The 22458-nt window shown below is 39.6% G+C and overlaps 1 protein-coding gene across 2 annotated transcripts in view; it reads left to right on the forward strand.

The window, feature by feature from the left end:
* GPRIN3 (GPRIN family member 3) overlaps nt 1–22234 on the forward strand; it is a 66817-nt gene extending 44583 nt beyond the window's left edge. The window contains exons 2-3 of one of the 2 annotated variants that reach the window (XM_030313436.1): nt 11245–13692; nt 17662–22234. In XM_030313436.1, coding sequence (XP_030169296.1) covers nt 11358–13682 — 2325 coding nt within the window. In that variant the 5' untranslated portion in view covers nt 11245–11357 and the 3' untranslated portion in view covers nt 13683–13692; nt 17662–22234. Of the gene's footprint in view, nt 1–11244; nt 14867–17661 lie in introns of those variants that run through there. The other variant, XM_030313435.1, reaches the window with a different exon arrangement.
* The last annotated feature ends 224 nt before the right edge of the window (nt 22235–22458 follow it).

The following is a 22458-nucleotide window of genomic DNA, read 5'->3' on the forward strand; positions in this document are numbered from 1 at the left end:
TGCTGACTTCGAAAAATGATTACATTGCCTAGCTTGGAGCTTGTAGATAACCAACATGGATAAGGAAATTATGGTTTCCTTTATCTAATTTCATGGCCAGGCTAACCTCTTGCATAGCAAAGAGCAGATGGAAAGAGTGTAGAAGGATAAATCAGCATAAATCCATCATCACTGATAGAAAAGCTTCAGCACATGTGAATGTTCAGTTTCGCCTAGTTGAGGAGCACCAGCTTTTAATTTCTTGATTACTTGTGAATAGATAATACATTTACAGAATTTAAAATTCAAAAAGTACAAAAAGGCTATAGAGTGAAAAGTCTTCCATCCATCCAATCCCCCAAACACCCAGTTCCCCTCCTCTGATAGTAATTTCTTATTTATTGTTGCAGAGATAGTGTATGTATATACAAGCAAAAGGCTTTTCCCCTCTTAATACAAATGCATGTTAAACATACTGCTTTGCATCTTAAGACTTTATAAATTATTGCTGACTTTTTGTTGTTTAATTGTTGTTTTACTTAATATATTTTGGAGATTGTTTCATATCAATACATAAAGATTTTCTCCTTATTAAATATGGGTGCTTAGTACATCATTATATGAAAGTACCATAAGTTTTATAACTGACCCTCTCCCTTCTAGTGGACATTTAGATTGTTTCTAATCTTTTATTTCATGCTGTGAATAACCTTGCACATATATCAATGAGTACATTTATTTATTTTACTCATAAGGTTAGTGCCTAACATGGAATTGCTGAGTCAAGGTGTATGTGACCTTATATTTTTGACAAGTATTGGCAAAGTGTTCTCTATAGACGTTGTACCAATTTGCATTTTCACAGGCAGAATATGAAGAGCACTATCTCTAACAGGAGAACAGAAAACTATATCATTAATTCCTACCTAGCTGGAGTAAGTCCAAAGTCTCTTCCATCAATTCACAGGTATTCATTCTAAAGATGTTCCCTACTATCAAAGGTGAATATGCTCATCTCCTAGATCAGTGGTTCTCACCTGGCAACAGTTTTGCCTCCCAGGAGCCATTGGCAATGTCTGGAGACATGTTTGTCACAAATGGAGGGTGATGATGTTGCTGACATCTTGTGGGTAGAGGCCAGAGATGCTGTGAAATATCTTACAGTGCACAAGACAGTCCACCCCCCTTTCCCTCCCCCACAAAGTTACCTGGTCTAAAAACGTCAGTGGTGCCAAGGTAAGAAACTCTGATCTACTTCTTGTCGATCACATTAAATACGTCTTATAAACCTTAGGATTCTTCACTCTCTCTAACCTAAGGTCTATGCCAAATAAAATGATGTGCTTCCATCATGCATTTGTTTTTTATTTTTGGTTTCTGTTACATCTATTGTATTGAAATTAATGATTTTCAGGAACCTTAAGCTCCTCAAAACCATGACTATATCTTATTTATATGTGTATCCTGAATATCTGTCACAAAGAAGGCACTCAGCTTATTAAATGAGTGAATGAATTTAACAGTACTTCCTAATTATCTCAGTCTGACTTAAGAGATTATTATCTTTTCAATCAAAGATCATTCTTTTTTACTCTTACTTGCTTCACCTTTCTCTTAATTTCTAAATGTCCATTTTTTTTCTTTAGACTTAGCAGGCGATATTTTCTAGCCTACAAAAAAAAAAACTACCAGGAAATGTCAATTGAATAAAAAATATTGGCCTTTCCCCTGATTTGAAGCACTGTATGGTTTATTACCACAGCATTAGTCACTTAATTATATAGTATCTTTCTCATTTTTAACTTCTGACTGAATTGTCCTTATCTCCTCAAATGTATTAAAATCTCCTTAGGCCAAAATTAAAATTTTAAGTACCTCATGATACCTGAAACAGTGTTTTACAGACTGTAAAGCAGGAGAGTGACCCATTGTTTATTTCTTTTTTGTTTTTTATGTGGGTTTTTTGTTGTTGTTTTTTGAGAAAGTGTGTGTCTGTGCCTGCGCTTACCAGCAGGGGGCGGGGCAGAGAGAGAGGGAAACCCAGAATCCCAAGCAGGCTCCAGGCTCTGAGCTGTCTGCACAGAGGCCCATGCAGGGCTGAACCTAGGAAGCTAGAGATCATGACCTGAGCAGATGTCCCGGGGTCGTTTAAGCGACTGAGCCACCCAGGCGCCCCCAAAGAATGTGTATGATTCCTTCAGCAGAAAGGCAGCACTGTGCACGAGGTCCAGATGCCAGGCCCTGAGGAATCTATCTACTTCCTAATTTGCCTTCTCCGGGGTTTCCCTGCTCTCTAGGAGCCGAACAGCCCCAACTGACCGGCTCCACGTACGGCTTTTTTCCTGTTTCCTTCACCACAGGTACTGCCACCAGGCACGTTCCCATCGTTCAAAATGATTATAGAAGCAAGTGTGCAAGGAGAGGTTCCTGGCCCATGTCTGACGTGAGCTAAAAGCAGAAATCACTAAAAGCTTTCCGCCTGCAGCTGGGCAGCCAGGGTCTCCGTTTAGGTCCCCACTCGCCTTTGCCGGAGGGAAAGCAGGTGGAGCGGAGGCCTGGTTTTAATGAGCTCGACTTGGCGTGTGAGGGGAAGTGCGGCAGCCAGGGGAAAAGGCGGCCGGCTATCAGCAAGGTCAGGGAGGAACCGAGCAAGGACAAGAATACTTGTTTGTAAGGCTGAGTGGCGCTAAATATATCCTGAGAAAATTGGGATGCCGGCAGCTTAGATCATATCTCACCCAGGATTTTAAAATGCAAATGCAGATCTCTTATTTTATTGCTAATAGGGTGTTGTTTAACCATTAGTTAGCCCAGAGATCCTGTTGCATTCTCTTTGCAATTAAAATACGCTCGCAATTGAAATCCTTCAGAGCCGAGTTGCGAAAGAAGAGGAAAACATTCAGATCAGAATATCCATCAGGCAAACAGAGTAAATGAGAGGAGCCAGCTTGATTAGACAAGGGAGGAAGTAACAAAACAATTATTTTATTCATGTTTCCCCAGAAGAGTTCAAATTAAAAAAAAAAAAACTTATTTTAAGCATTTTTAAATAGAAACGTTGATATTTAGCTATGAGTTATCTCCACAGGTAGGAAAATGGTGCTTTTGAGGGGTTAATTTTTCAAGGTTATTAAAACCTGAGTCTTGATTTTGCTGAGAAAGAACCCAAAAGTTCATGTGTCACTCATGACCTAAAAAGAATAGACCTCATTTTTGTGCTAATTTTTGAGTTAGCTAAAAGTTTCCTCTTCAAATAATAGTCTTTAGATGGATTGGGGAGAATATAAAAAGTAAACATTTCTGCTGGACCACTTAAGGCAGAGTCATTATAAAATATATCGCATAATGCATGCCTCCTAGGGTAAATGATGCCAAAATAATAATTTTTTAAAATAATAATAGTTCATGATTATCTGTTATCTTCCCAAAACTATGCTAAGTATTTAGCTTATTTCCTTTAAATGCTATAACAACAATGTGAGGCAGGTAAATTTAATTTTGTGGCGGTGTTGCAGGGGTTGGTTTGTTTGTTGTTTTTATCTCAATACCCGGATTCGTTGTCTAGCACTTCAAAGAACAAAGAGGTGGACACAAAATAAAATGAGCAGCAGGCAAAAGTTTATCAGAGTATAAGATCAAAATGTAAGAAGTAAGAATAGTATGAAAGCTCTCTTTATAGAGAGGGGACATTAGAAAGTGAATGCCCACGACAATAGGCAAAGGACTTTGTTCTGTAAAATTCTGATCACCCCCCACCTTCCTTTCCCCCTTGCTCCTTCTCAGGTCCTACCCTTATTGGCTGGATCACTCTGGGAGCTGGGTTGTCCGTTCCTCATTGGCTCGATGCCATTGTATGAGGGGTGGTCTATGGCCATACTGAAGTTGTTTTTATGGTCTACTAATTTTTAGTTAGGTCTTTTGTCAAATTACTGAGGGGAACCTGAGGGGGAGTAGGTGGTGTCTGCTATGGTCTTAAGAGGAACTTACTCCAAGGGGGTTTGCTGTGGTCAGAAGCTCCCGGCATTGTTCCCAAATACCTGTTTTGCCCCACCCCGGGACCTCAGGTCTTAACCTTTCCCTCTTTGCCTACTGAATCCTATCTTTTCCTATCATAAATTTTTTTTTCTTAGATAAAAGGATATTAATGGATGGTCTGGGAATGGTTTCCAGGCAGGAACCCCCTAAAGTTATCTGCAAACACATGTGTGTGCAAGTTTGTGTTTCTAGAGAGAAGGTCCCTAGTTTTCATCAGCTTCCCAGAAAAGTCTGTGGCCCTTAAAATCTCCAAATTGGATTAATCATTATGAAGAACAGGGATTTTTGTGTAGTCTAGTTTACCTCTGTTCATCCGAATCAGTGAGAGGGGTTTAAGGCTATGTGGTTTTTTGTTTTTTGGTTGTTTTTTTTTTTGAGTTTTCCATTGTTTCCTATATTGTCTGATGAGGCTTCCTCCACAGGTCATTGAGCTTGCCTCCATGAAAAGTGCCCTATTTCTCCCCTGTGTAAAACTGATTAACAACATGGACTCTGTACTCAGAGGGTCTGGATTCAAATTGGGTCTTTAACCTTGATTGCTTGTGTGGTCTTGCCGCAGCTTCCAGATCTGCAAAGTGGAACTCATAGTAGGTTCGTCCTTATGGAGTTATTCTGAGGATTAACTAAGTTCACCTGCAGAACTGTGTCTGGAATACAGAAAGTAAAAACGTAAGGGCTCGCTGAGCTGTGTGATTCTATCTGTGGTGAATTTAGAAGCCGCCTGTTCACATTTTGTGTTTGACAAAAGATGGGGATCTGCTTGGGGTTTCATGCTTCTTAAAGCCCTTTTTTACTTCTTAAGAGATTTTTATCTGGCCCTACTTACAGTGGAATTCAATGAGATAATAAGCCATGCATTTGTTTTTCTAGAATAGCGTGGAACAAATGACTTGAATGGGGAGAAGGATGCGGCTTGTTTCTCCTGTGCCTTTATTAAAGTAACCATTAGGGTTAAAAGTCTACCGGGCACTGTCAGTGGCACTGAGCAAAACAGCCTTCTTGTCTCTTCAGCCATTCTGATTTGCTTTAGATGCAGTTCGAAGGGAAGAACCAATTTTTCAGCGAGTATCTTTGAAGTGCGTTTGAGGCAGCTGTTACTGCGAAGGTATGAATTTTTAAAGAAAGAACGAACTGCTTTTCCTAGCTTGTGGGTGTTTCTTGGGATTGAATCACCTCTCCTTAAAACTGTGCACTGGCACAATCTGCTGGGCTCAGAATGCAAATATCTAGGCAAAGTTTCTCGATTAAAGGGAGCAAAAAAAAAAAAAAATCAGGTTGAATAGGATGCCAGATGACATTTTTTTTCTTTATCCTTTTCTTAAGGATTAATAGTCTCTTACCTCTTGCCTCACTGTTCTTCAGGGGTCTTTGCATCATCCATCTGAAGGCTAAAAACTGCTGTCAGATATCTGCAGACAGAGGTATCACTGAGGTCCATGTAACACTTACCTAGAATGTCACTAAAAGAGATGCGATGACATCCTGAAGTCCTTGTTCTAGCAATGCGGCAGTTCTGAAGTAGCCAAAGGTAATTGCTGTGCACAAGATTATCGCCATGACCTGCAATGTACTAGCATCCTGCCGGTCCAGGACTGCCAAGCCTCTCTCTGTTCTTTCTGTCTAATGCTCTTCCCACCAGAGCAGCTCTGGAGCAAATCACAAAGGGCTGAGGTTCCCTGCTGCTTGTCTTATTAAGCGTGGGTGTCTGTTATGAAAATAGGCAGCGTGGCATAGTAGTGGAACCCACTATTTTCAGGATGAATGGTGGCAGTGGCAGCCTTCGGCAAGGCAGGCTTTTCATAAAGTGACCAGTTATGAATGTCATGGTAGTCTGTGTTAATGCCATGCAGGCTGCCCTTGGGTTGCAGATCACTTGCAAAAAGAAGTCTCTCTCTCTCTCTCCTCTAGATAGATAGATAGATAGATAGATAGATAGATAGATTTCTCTTGCTTTGCATTTTCTTTCCAGAGTTACAGATAATAAGGAAGCTCACAGAAAGAGCCCAGGCATTTTATTTGCACCCATAAAAATTCAGTTCAATAGGAATTATAGGTATTCAGCCGTGAGTAGGTTACTTAACCTCTGGACCTCAGTTTCCTTCCCTGTAAAAGGTGGATAATATTTACCTTGCAGGCTTGCTGCATTGCTGCAATAAGGCCTTAAATCCTTGCTCATGATTTTAAGGGCAGAAGGACCAAAGACACCTGCTACTAAGAATCTAGTTCCTATCAAACTAAAAGACAAAATCAGAGATACCATTTGCTCCTGTGCAATTTTTGGCCAATTCAGAAAGAATTCATATTGCTGCAGAGAATATTATAAGAAAATCCATATTCACCAGTGCATATGACAAAGACTCTCTCTTTGACCAACCTTAGTCAGGCTCCTCTGAGCCCTCTCATTGACTAGGCCTCGGTCTTGGGCTTCCATGCCTCTTCTTGTAGAGTCCAGTTTTAGCAAGAATCCTGCTAAGCCAGTTTAGAGAGAATCCTCCCACCCTTAATATCTGATATCCTCAATAACAGATTAAATTTCCCACTCTCCCACCATCCCCTAGTTGGTGTCTGATCACTTGGCCTGCATTCATCAAGAGTCCCTGTACCTTTGATTTCTCCTCTTAGTAATGTTTTATCCACTGACGCCCCCCTTTAACTGCTCTTTAGTTAAAAATCCCCACTTATTACTGCAATTGTATTTGGAGTTGAACTTGATAGTTCTCTCTTTATGCAGTAGTCTTGACACGTATCCCAATAGTCGTAAGTAAAGTCTTCCTTACCATTTTCACAAGTGTCAGAATAGTTTTTTTCTTTAACACAGATCAAAGCCTAAATATCAAGGTTTTCAAAAGAAGCTAGTACTCATAAGATGTTTAATATATGCCAAGATGTTGTTTGTTCTAAATGTTAAATCTATTCCTCACAACATCCCACTGAGGCAGTACCATGATTATTATCCTCAATTTATAGATGAAATGGGTTCCTTGAGCGGTTAAGTTAACTTGCCCAAGCACACAGAGTTAGAGTTAGCTAGTGGAACTGATACTATAATCCAGGAATTCTGGCCCAGGGTCCATGTTCTTAAAGACAATGCTGAACTGCTCTCAGAGGACTAAAAATTAGGTTGGGAAGCCTACTCTGTCAGTATTCTTAGACCAAAGTTCTCAAATTTGACTGCCCACACAAGCCCAGGTAAGTAATAACAAACCAGGAAAGCAAGGTAGTGGGGAATGGGCCATGTGGAAAGTCCATGCTCAACAAGGTAGCCAGCCCTCATCATCACTACCTGGTGGTTGCTGCCTAGAAATGCATACCTTCTGAGTTTTTAAAAATTAACAAAAAGAGGGAAATCTGGCTTTTTATGAAAGATCTCTTCAATTCATAAAAGAAAAAAAGAAAGGAAAAGGAAAGGGGAAGGAGGAAAGAGAGGAGGGGGAAGAAAGGGAGAGAAGAGAAGGGGAAACCATGCAGTTCTCTCTCTCTCTCTCTCTCTCTCTCTCTCTCTCTCTCTCTCTCTCTCTCTCACACACACACACACACACACACACACACACACACACACACACCTGCAGGGATTCATTCAGTCTGTGGACTACCTGTTAGCAATTTCATTTGTAGAAGTTATTAAATCTTATCATAATGGACTCAGCTTGATTTTAAAGATATACACTCCCCACTCTAAACCACCCAAGTAATTACACTTTTAAAATACCCTATCTGTCTAACCTATTGGAGACTATAGATTTCTGCTTCCAGTTGGAGAGGGGAGGGGAAAATATTCCTGGACACATGGAAATGCTGTAACAATTACTTTAGCAGATATGGTTGAGAAAAGTCTTGATTTCCTATCTATCTATGAATCAAGAGTTTCAGATCACAAGTATGAGCCAAGAATCTGTTTTTTCTTCTTGATTCTTTTTTTTTAAGTTTATTTATTTTGAGAGAGAGGGGAAAAAAAACACAAATGGGAGGGAAAGGGGGAGAGAGAATCCCAAGCAGACTCCACACTGTCAGCACAGAGTCCTACTCGGGGCTCAGTCTGAGGAACCTGGAGACCATCACCTGAGGCAAAATCAAGAATCGACTCAACCTGCTGAGCCTCCCAGGGGCCCCTTTCTTCTTGATTCTTGAATTGATGGATTTTGCCTCTATTAACAAAGTAAACAAAAGGAAACACCTTTTAAAGTTAAACTAGTATAATCAACTAGGTATCTGTGGAAAATGGAAGTAAACACAGCGAATTCTGAGAGCTTTATGAAATGTCGTCTTTTTCTAAGTCTTTCAGCTTCAGTTGCTGAACTTTGAGCTGCTTATATTTCACAGTCCTCTTTGCAAACCAGGTTTCTTGGCTCCAGCTATATAACACAGGAGATGTTCTATACTCCTGGCTTTATGAAACCTTCCCGCTTTTGTAGCAGGTGTCCAATGTACTTGTTTTTAATTGCCTAACACTGAATTACAGATAAAGTTTCATAAATAAGATACAACCTGTTTTTTACTTTTAAAAATAGCACTCTTTTAAATTGTGTGTTTTGATTAATATTCCATGTCATGGGTTAACATCTCCTATTATTTTGAAGTTTGGCAAGGCTTTAATAATAGCCATTTGGGAGGGAAGTTGGGATCAATTAACACCTTTTTATGCACAAGACTTTGCACTGTCTCCTGTGGAGTGAACAGAAAAGAATCAATAAGCTTGTCCCCTTCCCTCCTGGAACTTGAAGTACTTTTGGAGAAATAAGACATTTACACGAGTAACAAAGGTACAAAAACAGCACATGAGAAGGACCCAGATGACCACAGCTGTACGATTTTTAAAAGAGAGAAAGACTTTATGACTTGAAAGCTTTAGAGGCCTTCAGAAAGGAAATGAGATTTAAGTGTAGCCTTGAAGAATGGGTAGGCTTTTTGAGGATGAGGAGGGCAGAGAGTGGGAGGAAAGGCATAATAAAGGCGGATGAGAAAGGGGCAGAGGGGAAGACAGGCTTGGTGCCCAGTAAGTGACTGCGACAGAAAACTCCAATAAGGAAGAAATGGAATATACACCTGGACAAAGGGTTTTAGCAGAAAACAGTCAAGACCAAGGATGGGAAGGGGCGCCTGGGTGGCTCAGTCTGTTGAACATCCATCTCTTGATTTTGGCTCAGGTCATGATCCTAGGGGTCATGGGGTAGAGCCCTGTGTCAGACTCCACACTGAGCATGGAGCCTGCTTAAGATTCTCTTGCTCTCCCTTTGCCCCTCCCTCCCATGCTTGCTCACTCTCTCTCTCTCTCTCTCAAATAAAAATATAAGTAAATAAAATTCAGATTTAAAAAATTAAGTTTTTTCCCACCTTTCAGTACCTCCATCTCTCTTTTACTGTCTTCTACTCCTCACATTCCCTCCATTTAAGACCTAATATGTCTCAGTCTAAATATTTTTAGAATTTATATAATGATATACAAACATATCTGTACACATACACAGTCTGTTTTAGGTCGTTGTGTGTTTAGGTCACTGTGTGTTTTAGGTCACTGTTTCACAAAAAGGAAAATGTATATATTCTTTTCTCTACCTTGCTTTTCTCACTCAGCCATACCTTGGAGAAATCCCTCCCAATTGAAAAGTTACAGCCCACTTAACTGTTTATTTTGATGGTTGCATTATGCTCTACAGTAGAGATATGTCTTGATCTATTCTACTACTCCCCCTTTTGATGGAAATCAGTTTACATCCAGTTTTTCTGCCCCTACAAATAGTACTTCAGTAAACATACTTGTATCCCTATCTATATATGCTGGTATTTTACATCTGTTGATAGAGATAGGATCACAGAGTCGAGGACATGTGTATTTTTAGCTTTAAAAACTAAACTGCTTCCCTAAGAAAGCTGTAACAATACACAATATGCACCTACAATTAATAAAAATACTTCCTTTCGCTAGGTCTCCCCAGGACATAATGTTACAGCTCTTTTTAAAAAAAAGTTTTTGCAGGTGGAAGTATTGTAAACTAAAATCTCGTTGTTACTTTATTTGCATTTTCTTTGACTACAGATGAATTTGATCATTTTTCCAAAAGCTTGTTGACTGTCATGTTTCCTATGTTGCAGGCTGCATTTTCATGTTCTGCGTCCATTTTTCCAAAGACCTATTTTCTTTCCCTGAAAATTTTTAAGAGCTTCTGCTATATGATAGATATTTTTGCCTGTCCTCTAGGATTTTAAACATTTGTTTTTCAAATCTATTGTATTTGTTTATGGTATCTTTTGCCATACAAAACTTTTGGGTTTTATTCAATCCCTTATGTTTTTCTTAGTTTGTGTGTTTTCTCCCTTGCCAAGAGAAGCCTACCCTCTCTGCCCCTAGATTATATTTATGGTTCCTAGATTTTCTTACAGGATTTTGTTTATTTAATTACTTATTTTACATTTTTAACCTTTAATCTATCTATTTTTTTTCTTTTTTTTTTTTCAACGTTTATTTATTTTTGGGACAGAGAGAGACAGAGCATGAACAGGGGAGGGGCAGAGAGAGAGGGAGACACAGAATCGGAAACAGGCTCCAGGCTCCGAGCCATCAGCCCAGAGCCTGACGCGGGGCTCGAACTCACGGACCGCGAGATTGTGACCTGGCTGAAGTCGGACGCTTAACCGACTGCGCCACCCAGGCGCCCCTAACCTTTAATCTATCTAAATCCATCTAGGATTTATTTTTGGAGTTGGTATAAGATAAAGATCTAGCTTTATTTTCTTCCAGATGCATAAACAGTTTGCCAGCTCCTTATATTAAATAATCCATCATTGTGCCACTAAATTGAAATGCCTCTCTTGTCATATATTAAATCTTCATTTATATGTGGATCTATTTCTAGATATTCTATTTCACGTATCTGTTTAGGCCTATTTCAATACTTACTGATTTGATTACAGTAGCTTTATAGGATTTTCGGATATCTGGTAAATCAGACTACACAAATGACTTTTGGGTAGTTATCAAATGCTTAGGTAAATACATTAAAAACCTATTTGCAGACAGAAATGGGATGCAAGCAGAAACTAATGTACCAAATAATACTTGTATAATTAAAATATTTTTTTCAAAGTCTTTCTTCCCAAGATCTATGTTTTATAGCAACGAATACGCGAGGAAAAGGTTTAGTGTGCTTATAAGATCTTGTACAAATTAGTTTGCTGTATTTTCAACCCCTAAATGCTGTACCGGGTTAATCATACTATTTCCTTGATTCACAGATTGATCCTTCAGAGGAATCGTCCCTGACTCCGTCCCTACACTGAGCTAAAACTGCTTCCCAGGTGGAACACTGTTCCGGGAGAGCTCTGAGGATTTCCTGAAGAAGAATTCCATGGGGACTGTACCTGACCCTTTGAGATCAGCTAAAACTTCCTTGATCACAGCTTCTGGAAAAGAAGAGGATCTAGGAGAAGCGCAGCCTGCCTCCCCTCGGTCTCCACCAGCCGTCTTGTGTGAGAACACCAATGGCCTTTCCAGCACTCCTGCAGAGCCAGACCTCAGCCCCAGTGCAGCTGCTGAGGTCCTGATGCAGGCCTTTGAGCATGAGACCACCCAGCCAGACATGTCTTCTCCTGGTGTCTCCAATGAGGTGGAAAAAGTGTCTCCTCCATGCAGTTCTGACAATACCCAGCTGCCAGGAAGCAGTGAGCCCACAGCACCAGCCCCATGTTCTGCAGCAGGAAAGGATCTCATAGATGAAGCATTTACAATGCCAGCCAACCAACACACCCACCAGGCGACCCCAAGTGACCAGCTCAATGCCAGCCCCTTATCAGGACCTGAAGATACTCTGCTGAAAACACAGAGAACCTCGGATGGGGAGATTCTTGAAAAACCTGAAAAGTCACATTGCCCTGTGGGAAGCACCCAGAGCAACAGCAAAGACCAAGTGCCCTGTGATTTTTCTTCTCAAAAAACAATCCAGGGAATGCTGCAGACTGCAAATACAGCAGCCAAGGTGTTCAGTCACCCCTCGTCTCCTGTAGGCCAACCCAAAGGGGCAAGGCCAGGAGCCATATGCGACTCCCAGACAAGGTCCTGTGACTCTCCCGCGAAAGAAGGATGTTCAGGGAACAAACAGCCCTCAGCCACCACCTCAGACAGCCAGTCTGTGACTTCTGTGACACCTCAACCACCCCACCTCACTAGCAAAGTCTCCACACGTCCTCCAGATCAGGTGTCAAGGTTCAAAGAAGCAAGTACAATGACCAACGAAGCTGCAAGTGAGGTCACGGAAGCTCCCGACAGGGCTCGGCAAGATGCTGGGGTGCAGGCAGTGGCAAGTGTGGAGAGCAGATCGGTCTCCACCAGCCCCAGCATCCTTGCTGCATTCTTAAAGGAAACCCCAATTCCTGAGCGTTTGGAACAAGAGCAGCTGCGTGTCATTTGCAATGGCAGCGGCAGTGGGAGCCACACGCTGGAGCTATCTGACAACATCCACTCCCCCCAAGGGTCAGGTCCGTGCCCCGGCATCATGCCAGAAGTGCACATCCAGGCAGCTGCCGCTGTTTCCACAGCTCTCCAAGGGGAATGCAAATTGGTGAGCTTACCGAGTGAGGTCCTTAAGATCTCATCCATCACCGTGGCATCCGGTAATACTCAGGATCTGTGTAAGGAAGATACAGGGTCTGCAGGAATGACCCCAGCAAGGGAAGAGCCCACCTCTAAACAGCTTTCAGGTGTGAATTCCAGGTCCCTGAAAGCCAGCCCCACTGACCAGATTTCTTTCAGTGCAGGAAGTCAAACCGAAACAAATCATGAATTGAGGAAAGTTGAAACCAAGCCATCTGAGTTTGCAGTGAAAACCACAGATGGTCACGAAACAAACCCAGACTGCCAACTCTCTGACTCTTGTGGTCCTGCCAACAAAGCCGACCAGCCCGGAAGCCTGGATCCCACTGACAAAGGAGATGCAAGAGAGAAGCAGCCGGCATCTCCTCAGATAGTAAAACAAGAATGTAGAGGCACCGATATCCTTGATGCCAGGGCCAGGGCAGAGGCCAAAACCCTGCTGCTCAATCCTAAATCTCAAGAAAGTGGAGGCACTGGGTCAGCTGCTAGTCCTACGCCCTCCCCAGTGAGGAAGAACCAGGAGGGTACCCTGGAGGAAAATAGACAGACCAAGACAGCCACCAGCCTGAGCCTCCCATCCGATTCCATGGGTGACTCCAGTCCAGGTTCTGGCAAGAGGACCCCTTCTCGCCTGGTCAAAGCCAGCCCACGGCGGGCCAGCCGAGTCAGCGAGTTCCTCAAGGAGCAAAAGTTAAATGTGACCGCGGCTGCCGCCCAGGTGGGACTCACCCCAGGAGAGAAGAAAAAGCAGCTGGGCGCCGACTCCAAGCTGCAGTTGAAACAGTCCAAGCGTGTCAGGGACGTCGTGTGGGATGAGCAGGGCATGACCTGGGAAGTGTATGGTGCCTCCCTGGACCCAGAGTCCCTGGGTATCGCAATCCAGAACCATCTACAAAGACAAATCAGGGAACATGAGAAATTAATCAAAGCTCAAAACAGCCAGACCCGGAGATCCATTTCCTCAGATACTTCTTCAAATAAAAAGCTCAAAGGAAGGCAGCACAGTGTTTTACAGTCCATGCTGCAGAACTTTCGACGCCCCAACTGCTGTGTTCGTCCTGCCCCTTCTTCTGTGCTAGACTGAAAGAGAATGTGTATGGGAACCCTTGTGTATATTTATGGTATTCCTAAGTGTCTCTATTTGTCAAAGCTTACTTAGTTTTTGTTTTTTGTTTTTGGTTTTTGGTTTTTTTTGGAGAGACCAGGAAGACAAGCAAGAATCAACTATTGGAAGTTGCTATTAAGAATTGTTGGGTCCTTTGATTGGGGCTCCATAAATAAAAATATCATTTCAATTTGAAAGAAAGAACAAAAGAAAAGAAGAAAGCTCCACTGAAGGTTAATGACCCTAATTAAGAGGAAATAACATTCACTGGATTTTTTAATATGATGTTACTTATAGAACTAGCACTATCATTAAATACGTGTCACCTTGTATTACTGCCTCGACATATCACACTGTGGTGTTTCCACTAAAATCCCTGCTTAATATTAAAACTAGCAAAAATACTGTTATACTTTCTAGTCATATTGCAATAAGAATGCTATTACCACACAGAATTTAAGTAGACGATAAGAACTATAATGTAAAACTGTGAAATAAATTCGACTTGCTCTTCAGCCAGATGACATTAAGGAAAAGCATTTAAATGCATACAATACCAAATGAATTAATATTTGTCAACATCTGCAGATAACTGTTTTGGTAAACCTTGTTATATCGTCAATAAGTGTAAGAAAGTTATGTTAGGAAAATTAGCTGAGCTTTTGAATATGAATACTGCCCACATAAAACTTGAATTTATATCTACAGATTTTCCTGCACTGAAGGCAAGGGGCATCTCTATGATTCTGACGAGATGAAATTCCTATTTCTTTAGAGGAAGTACATGCAACTGAATTCTTGGAAAGAGTCATCAAATTATTAAGTATACTAAAGTTTGTGTAGTACAGGTGTTCTCTAAAAACATTCTGCTAAGAGTGTTAAGGTTTCTGTGTTGAAACCTTTTCTGTGTCAAAAAAAGGAAGTAACAAAAGCAATGGGTCTAATTTCAACTCCTATAAACAGGATGCAGTTTGTGTTTTCCTTTTGACTTGCTTGTGCAGTAGCTTCTAATAGAAAATGTAGTGAACACCAAATAGAACACAAACTTCCTCATGTTTGTGTAGGTAGACTAATATCATCTAATTGCTTAGATTTCTCATCTGTAGTAAAAAGGTAGCCTCTGTCAACTTACTGATTTTAACAGAAATACCATTGTGTCTCATCCTTCAAATCCAGTGGGGAAAAAAAAAAAAAAGAGGCCCTTACTAAAACCTGGTTTGAGCTTCTAGTGGGCTATAGATTTTGAAACCATAGGCACCTGTTTGAGCTCAGCGCTCACCTGCCTCCAGAAGAGGAGGTTTTCATTTGTACCCATGAGTGTCTTGCAGGGCACTGGGCTGGGATGACCAGTAGTGGCTTGAGAGTTGGAGGGGTGTGGAAAAGGGAGATGAGGCAGGGCCCTGGAAAAGTTTCCCCTCCTAGATTCATGTAGAGAGATTGCTCGTCTCCACCTTGCATTTAGAAAGTCAGATTGTTAAACGTGGAAGGGGTGCTCCCTGGTTGCCTTCTCTGAGCTCATTCCCCTCGATGAGCCAGAAAAGAGCGTCTATCCGTGTATTCTCTCTCTCTGGTGACGCATAAATGGCGTTTGTGCAGTAAACTCAAAACCTCTGTTTCGGCTTCTATTTTTGTTAATTCTCTTTTGCAGATTCTGAGCATATAGGGAAAAATCTTTTGTGCCTGAGCTTTAACACCACATGCTAAACGGAGCACAACCCAAATTAGTAAATAGCCCCTGGTTTCTTTGAAAGCAATAGGACTGTAGATGACAACTGCATAAATGGACTGCAGCCCCAGTACTCTTAGAGCCTAAGAATGGTAAAATCACAGTGGTTACATTTGGAGCCACCCTTTGAATTTTTTAATTAGGCACATTTTCCCATTTCTTACCAACTGGCCCCTATTAAGAATACTACCTACAGTAGAAATTGCCATCAGATTATCAATCAAATTACTGTTAAGGATCAGAGATGTAGTCTAAAACCCTCTCTTTGGCCTCAAATACCCGTTTGTAGCAGTGTTTGTGTGGCTTCTGTTGGAGATGCTTTTGCCAGGGTGTCATGTCCCTCCTACCCCTTCCTCACTGCCTGTCTCCCTCACACGTTGGCATGCGTGCTGTGTACACACAGAGAACACCCTGTGTACACAGCAGCAGCTGTCAGCAGCGCCCGCTCCAGATGGGTGGGCCCCAGGTAATCCTCCGCTGTGTAGGGGCCAGAACAGGCTGTTCCTGCATTAAAATAGGGGGAAAGGAAGAATTTCGCATCTGGTAGTAATATTTATTCTTATGAGATTAGAGTAACCACGTGAATTAGAAATACTGAAATTAGAAATGTATAATTATACATTTATAAATTATAAATGTAAGCTTATAAATTGTAAATAGCTCAAGTTAAAAATGAGGCAGAGGCCTAAGAGAGTTGTACACCTTTGTCGCACATTAAATTAAAAGAAAATCACATTAAGTTACTTAAAACTAAATGTGGCGTCGCAGTGTGCCTCTCATAGTAAAACTTAAGATCTGAGTTAGTAACTTTGGTTTTCTTTGGTACTGGAACTAGCCTTTCCTTCTTAATCTTTATTTTTTTTTTTTTTACTTTTCACCTTTACTTCTGCCACACTCTAGAGCTTGTCACAAAATAGTATAAAACTTTTCTCGTTTAGTTGTGTATTGAATCTTAAAGAAGGAACAGCTTTTCAAAACAGTAATGAAAAGACCACCGAGTGGGTAAATAATGAACCCTCCTGAAGACAAGCCATGCTTTTGCTTTATGACACTCCAAGTACTCACACCATAAAACCTTAACCTGAAAATTTTCCCTCACTTCGATCTGTGACACATCATTCGTGACTCCTTAGGTTGATTCAACAAAATGCAAGTGGAAAACAGCTTTCATAGCAGATTCTTTGAATTTGTTGGGCTATTTCTTAGCCTGGCTGCATGACAAAACAGGTTGAAAATTGTTTTTGGCCTTAATTTCTTTTAGATGTTCTGTTCCTTTTAAATGTTTTTTAATCAGGGGCGCCTGGGTGGCTCAGTCGGTTAAGCGTCCGACTTCGGCTCAGGTCATGATCTCGAGGTCCGTGAGTTCAAGCCCCGCGTCGGGCTCTGTGCTGACAGCTCAGAGCCGGGAGCCTGTTTCAGATTCTGTGTCTCCCTCTCTCTGACCCTCCCCCGTTTATGCTCTGTCTCTCTCTGTCTCAAAAATAAATAAAACGTTAAAAAGAAAATTAAAAAAATGTTTTTTAATCATTGAGATATATGGAGGAAATATAAAATACTTCTTAAGCAAGTAGTATAAGAGAGATGAATTAGAACACAGTGTCTGGGAGATAATGAAATATTTACAATGTTAAGAGGCTTTATGGCTTACCCAGTGAATACTAGAATTTTTAGTTTAAATGTCGATTTTTCTATTTTAATGACCACAAGAAAAGTGGTACCGCTTGAGCTGTCATATGTTTATCTTCAGTGCTTTTCTAATTATGTCCTTCTGGATTACTGGCTTTGGTGCCACAGACCAACTGCTCTATGTTTATGTTTTGGACCAATGACATAAGTTGAACATTTTGTTAGGTCGGAGAATCCTTTTTGTTTGCGTCCAAAATGAAATATTTATAAAATATATTAGTGTGTTTTCCTACCTTCACAAGTTCAGCTATGTCGATATAATTTGATTTTTGATAACTTCTTAATCTTCAGAATTGTCTGATAATTGGTACTTTGGATACCAGTACTCTTCACGTTATAGCTTACATCTCAAAATTTAAACAAACTGTAGTGAATATGCATGTGTAACATATACCCTAGAGGCTGAATTTGGGGACCAAATCTCTAATAGGAGCTTGTCATTTTCAAGTAGAAAACAGAAGAAGGAAATGACTTTTGGTTGCATCCTGAGAGTACTGAGGTTTTATTGTTCCTAGCTTATTCTAATGTTATTTCTCTCATTTCTAGGAGTTCCCATCATTCTGAGAATACCTGTATATACCACATGAAGAATATAATATCCTGTGACTTTACACTTTGTTTACAGAGGATATATATGAGTATGCTGTTAATGTAAATTGTTTGGCCTTTGCTGTATCCACTGTTACTGTTTTGCTGCCAAAATGTGAGAAATTATCTTCTATTCCTCCTACATATTGTGCAAGTGTTAAAAAAGTGGTCCATTTCTAGTACCAGATAATTCACCACATCTCTTGTCTACTTTTTAAGAATCAGTATAAAGAAAAACAATACATTAGGATAAGGTTTGCATATATGTATATGTGTTTTTACTGACACTTGGGCACTTGTAGCCTTGTGTGGGCCTCTTCCTGTCTGATTTACTAATCGGCTACGATGCTGCCATGGAGATGATACTGTTTACTCTCTCCTGCTTTGTCCTAAACGGTATTTGAGAAATGAAGCCTGTGAATTTCCCTTTGTGATGATAATACAGTGAACTCAGCAGTATCTTGGATAATTGAGTTGACCATCTTGTCCCCACCCCTGTTTTGTCTACACAGTGAATCAGAAGTCTTGTCCAGGTCTGCTTCAGTGTTTGCTATTTTATATTGATATTCGAGCATTTTGTTTTCTGTGAGCAACATTCTTTGATGCTGTGTGTGGCCCTTTTGGTTGAATCTCTCCAAATGTGGGTCAGCTGCTGCCACCTGGCAGATAACAGGTGATACGCTAAATCTCCTGTCCATTCTTGTAACTATAGCCTTCTTAATGGAATTCTGCAACTGGATGAGTAATTATAAATGTCATCTTTGCAGACACACAGGCTTAAGGATGTCTACAAAATTTTAGACATTTTTGCAAAGGGGGAAAAAATAGTCTTGTAAATACTGAAACATTTCCATGAAATTTATCCTGCTCCTGGGAAAAAAAAATTCTCCTTGGCTGCAGAAATAAGATAAACTTTATTTGCGATGACCAAGGACATAAATGAAGATGGATTGAGGTGGAAAAATTCTGTCTCACAAGTAATCAGTGACATCTGCCAGAGGTCATTACAGCTACTCTTAACTGTGAACACTCACCAGCTAAACTACTCACTTGCCACAACCAAATAACCTCTCAAAGTAAATCCGATACATCTGTATATATGTGTAGATAGAAACAACAAAAAATCCTGAAAAATTACTGTTGACTATTAGTTAAGTCAAGGTGAAGATAATTATAAAGAACATTTAAATAACCATGGGCCTTGGTGAAATGACTATGGAGGCCAGAATGGTGCAACAAGATGTTATTCACAAGTTTGTTATTTTTTTAAGACCCAGAAATCTCAGATACTCATCATGAGAATAAAGACTGTTGAAAATGAAATAAAAGCCAAGCAATAATGTGCCAAAAAGAGGCAGTTATACCAGCAAGCGCATCTATACGAGCACACCATTATGTAATATGGTTTGCTCCGTGAAGACTGACTATAACCCACAGGATAAAACAAGCAAAGGCATAATTTCTGCTTTCTTGCTAGAAAAACGTGTTTAGGAGCTCTATAAAGAGATACGGCGCCGGTGGACATTAGTAGAGATAAGGTAACATCTCTGTCTTAATGCTAGCCAAGACGAAAAAGGAGTCAAAAAGTCTTGCTAGCTTAAAATTCAAGATAGATCCAACCAGAAACTTTGTTGAAACAGAGGGGGTTGAATATATAGTAATTACTCTTCCTGGACACTTCCACATAGCAAAGCAATTCAGTTAATTCTGCCTAGAGGATTACCAGCCTTAGCTATGAAAAAAATGTGTTCCCAAATGTAAAATAACTAAAACATGAGTACTCATATCAAAAAGGGCCTCAAATAATGCCTTACAGAAAATGATATTCCAGATGGGCGTTTCTAAATACTAGCCCTTTTTTCAGTTCAAGCTCAAAATCAATTGGCTGCAAAAAAATAAGTCACTATTTTACATTTCATAAAATGATACAAATCATCAACCAGCATGGTGAGAATTATGATGAGAAATAACCTAGTGATTTACATGTGTTAAGGAGAAATAAGTGGGAGAGAAATGCTAACTTCTTTCTTGATCTCTTATGATGTGGGGATGTCATCCACTGATTTGCAGGGTGAAAATTATGGCTTGCTTTTTAACATTACTACTAGCATTACTCTTTGTTAGTTTAAAAAATTAGATTGCCTGTTTTTTAGCAAAACTTCTAAGTGGATAAGTGATTTTTCTGTTTTATATCATTGCTTTAATATCACGTGAAGACTGTACAAAGCAAACTATGTTGAATGGGTAGAAGGAGCTTACGTTTATCAGGATCTCTTAATGATTTTAGCTGAGATTCCTTAACACTTCTTTTAGGCCACATCTTTGAGTAAATTATTTTTCATAATGTTTTCCATCACATCTTAAACTGATGTTGGTAAATCAGAAGATTGCAGTATTACAGTCATGCTCCTCAATCCCTAGAGGAGAGGAGAGACTAATTTTTATTTTAAGGACATCTGGACATAGCTTTCCTGAGGCTGAGAAAGGTCAACAGGGCCTGACCTGAAAACTCAAGAAAGAAATATACTAATAATTCCTAAATTCCTCAATGTATTTATCTCTGCTGTACTAACATGTGAACAATATGTTGTGCATAATACTGTAGCCGGTTGTGGTATGTCAATACATTTTGTAAGTGTGTATAGTCTGTGAGTGGTTGGTTTTCTCTTTCTATGTGTAGGAAAAAAAAAACATGCCGTGTCCCATTTCAAAACCAAGTTCTGTCATCGGGTAGGCACATGTATGAAAATGAATAAAGCCAACAGAAGTATACATGTGTATTCAGTAACAGAATTTGTCCTTTCATTTCTGAAGGTCAGAAAGGGCTGTTGTGTGTGTGTGTGTGTGTGTGTGTGTGTGTTTTATCATTTCTGAGAGTAGGTAACATAATTATCACAAAGGCTGAATACATTGGCAATACACTGGCATGTTATTAAATCTGCCAGGTTAATTAACCATGCCATTAGTCACAGGTAAGGTCAGTTCTTTGACCACCGGCATGATTTACATTCCTCACACATCCTCTCCGTGGTAAGTGTGTGACTAGGATGTACATGCTATGGGTGTGATTGTGTACATACCTTGTATGAATTAACCTAAATCCTCAAAGAGTTGTACGAAAGCAGGAAAACGAAACAGTTGTTCAAAAGCCTCAAAAGGGCTAATCAATGAGTATTTTCATTTTCTACACATAAAAATGTATACATGGCATAACTGTAAATAGCTTACCCACATATATATACACACATAAATGCATTTCATTCATACTGTTAATATTTAAATAAATCACAAATTAAAACAATTGAAAACTGCATCTTTCCATGACTGTTCTGTTTTCTATACATTAACATGGGATCAAATGCTCCCCGTTAAATGGTGTTATACTCCCAGGTAGCAGATTTGGTGCTTAGGAAAGCCCTGCCTCACTATGAAAACCTAGAAAATCTAGTTATTGTCATAGACTGGTACCTGAGCACCTTCAAAGGTTTAATGCTGTTCTTTAAGCACCTAATTTTACATCTGGAAATGACAAACACTGGGGAAAATCAATTATGTTTTGTAGGCTCCATTTGTACATTTATCCGTGTGTTTATTTGCACAGGCTGATAAAAGCCCTACCTTTTTTTTAGAGATCTATCCATAGGTTTCAAAACAGTATATGATCCCTTGAAGAGGAAAATGATTGTACGCATTCTCTTGAGATGAGCAAAATGATGTTTAGCAATACCAAAGAGAAGTCAAAGAGTAAAAGTTTTTTTTTTTTTTTTTTTAAATTACAGATGATGTTGGCAGGATAATAGAATATGAGCATTTGGGAGTTCCGTCAAGTGGACTCAAGTAAATTCCTATTATTGATAACAGGTAATACTGTGTGGACTAGATAACAAGATGAGAGACATTAGCCAGCAAATGTCAACACTGGACAACACTTGTCAACTTATCACAATTCTAATCAGTGAACTGATGTTTGAGTTTCTCTCATTTTTCCTAAAAGGAAATACTCTATTAGAGATCAAAAAGTCTGATCTGGTTCCTGAAATCTAATGTAATTTGACCCTGATTCCTTGACACTAAAAATTATGTTGCCTAGGTATTAGGTTGAAGATATAAATGGATTTATAAGAGTTTCCATTAATAGAGAACTCCATGTGGCAAAGTGCAAATATAACCATTTCTCAGTAGAAAGTTAATAATATTTAATATGTATTTATGTTTTGGAGAATTAATGTGCCATCTTTGTATCTTAGATAAAAATAAAAGGCTAACCAATCATAAGAACACTGTAACTATAGCTGGCTGTGTTTTTAAACTACTAAAACCATACTTGTTTATAAGAGCAGAATATGTGAAATCTTGATGTTTGTCAATATTTACTGTTGCTTAAAAGATAAATTCATGTAATTATTTTGGACGATGTATATTAATTTAAATGCCACCCAGAAAAATTATAGCTGTCAATGTGAAAATCATTTGTGTGTGTTAATACTCAGCTGAGAAAGACCAAAAGTGTAGTGTAATGTTAAATCTCTGAGAAAAACAGTAGTACTCAAAGTGAAATTCCATTTATGAATGTATCAATATTAGAATCTAAATTTATATCTTTTCATGATGTCTATATATGAAAGTCATAAAATGGTTTATTCAAGAAAGTCCCCATCCTCCAGAAATTGACCTACCAATAAAATTTTATTTCCTAGAAAAAAAGATGGAATATTAGGATTTAAATAAGGATAGATCAAGATTTTGGAATTATAT

This window comes from Lynx canadensis, chromosome B1 (genome assembly GCF_007474595.2).
Source record: "Lynx canadensis isolate LIC74 chromosome B1, mLynCan4.pri.v2, whole genome shotgun sequence".
In the NCBI taxonomy this organism is placed as follows: Eukaryota; Metazoa; Chordata; class Mammalia; order Carnivora; family Felidae; genus Lynx; species Lynx canadensis.